This window comes from Bison bison, unplaced genomic scaffold (genome assembly GCF_000754665.1).
Source record: "Bison bison bison isolate TAMUID 2011002044 unplaced genomic scaffold, Bison_UMD1.0 scf7180017851881, whole genome shotgun sequence".
Classification (NCBI taxonomy): domain Eukaryota; kingdom Metazoa; phylum Chordata; class Mammalia; order Artiodactyla; family Bovidae; genus Bison; species Bison bison.
The window spans coordinates 9718-10822 of NW_011482454.1; the positions used below are offsets into that span (position 1 = coordinate 9718).

The following is a 1105-nucleotide window of genomic DNA, read 5'->3' on the forward strand; positions in this document are numbered from 1 at the left end:
TTCAGACTGGGCAGGATTGGGATCACTCTCCAAATATCCCTAAAAGAGAAAGCTGTCTGGTGGCGCAGGACCGTCACTCTGGATTCAGCCATGGACAGGGCCTTTGTCTAGGTGGAAAATGGTGGCTCAGAGCCCTCGTGGACTTTCTCCCTAGGAGCACCCTCTGCCTCAGCCTGAAGTGCCCAGTGGTCATCTAGGACCAGCTGAGGGGCCGGGGCCTACCTCGTTGGTGTTGCAGATGTTTTCCAGGGCCGAGCCACATATTCTTCCTGGGAAAGCATTCCAAGGGATGATTCCTAGAAGTGAATCCCAGCAGAAGGTTAGTGATTAGCACAAATGCCAGCACCCCTGCTTGTACTGGGCCCCTCCACTTTCAGAGGCAATTACAACACAATCACGTGCTGTGCTCTTCATCAACAATTGATGTATCTGCCCTCTGCAGAAGAAACTTTCTGGAATAATAAAAAGTCCTATTTGGACAACAGGGCAAGAACAAAGGCAACTAGTCCATGAGATAATTGGACAAATTATGCTTCGGTTAGCTGAGCTGATATTCATGAACTCGAGTTCAACAGCTGCAGGACAACCCCCACCCCTGCCCTTATAAGGCATTTCCTCCTCCTCAAGCCAAACACATCTCGCCCTGAACGTCATGGTCTGCGGCCTTGCTCCTCAAGCTCTTTCACCATGGTTGGCCCTGACTCCGTTCTGAAAGGGAGAGGCTATGCTCAGAAAGGTTCATGGCAATTTGACAGAGGAATTTGTTTATATTCTGTAATCTGCACTTCCATTTTGTATGTCTTTGCTTTTCTGTTCCTTTTTGTTGTGTTTTACAAGTATCTCAGAACTACTTTGGATTGAAAGTCCAATTGGAAGCTTGGAAAATCACTGTACTTCCCCACAGAGTGAGGCCAGCTCAGCCTGTGGTGTCCTTGCTGTATCCAACTCCCCTCTGTGGTCACCTCGTCCACATGGCGGCTGCTGCTTTTTCTGTCATTAATGCCTCTATGTGCCCTTAAATATGAAACACACCTCAAGTTCTCTTGTCTCCCAGGAGGTCAGAAAGGAAAATACTTAAAAACTATTCCTTCTACCTTTGTTATGG

At 47.9% G+C, this 1105-nt stretch overlaps 1 protein-coding gene across 1 annotated transcript in view; it reads right to left on the reverse strand.

The window, feature by feature from the left end:
- Nucleotides 1–1105, reverse strand: part of GPM6B (glycoprotein M6B) — a gene marked incomplete at its 5' end in the record, with an annotated part of 8611 nt that overhangs the window by 5441 nt on the left and 2065 nt on the right. Inside the window, one exon of the mRNA XM_010851718.1 lies at nucleotides 223–296. Within this exon, the coding sequence (XP_010850020.1) occupies nucleotides 223–296 (74 nt within the window). The remainder of the gene's footprint in view (nucleotides 1–222; nucleotides 297–1105) is intronic.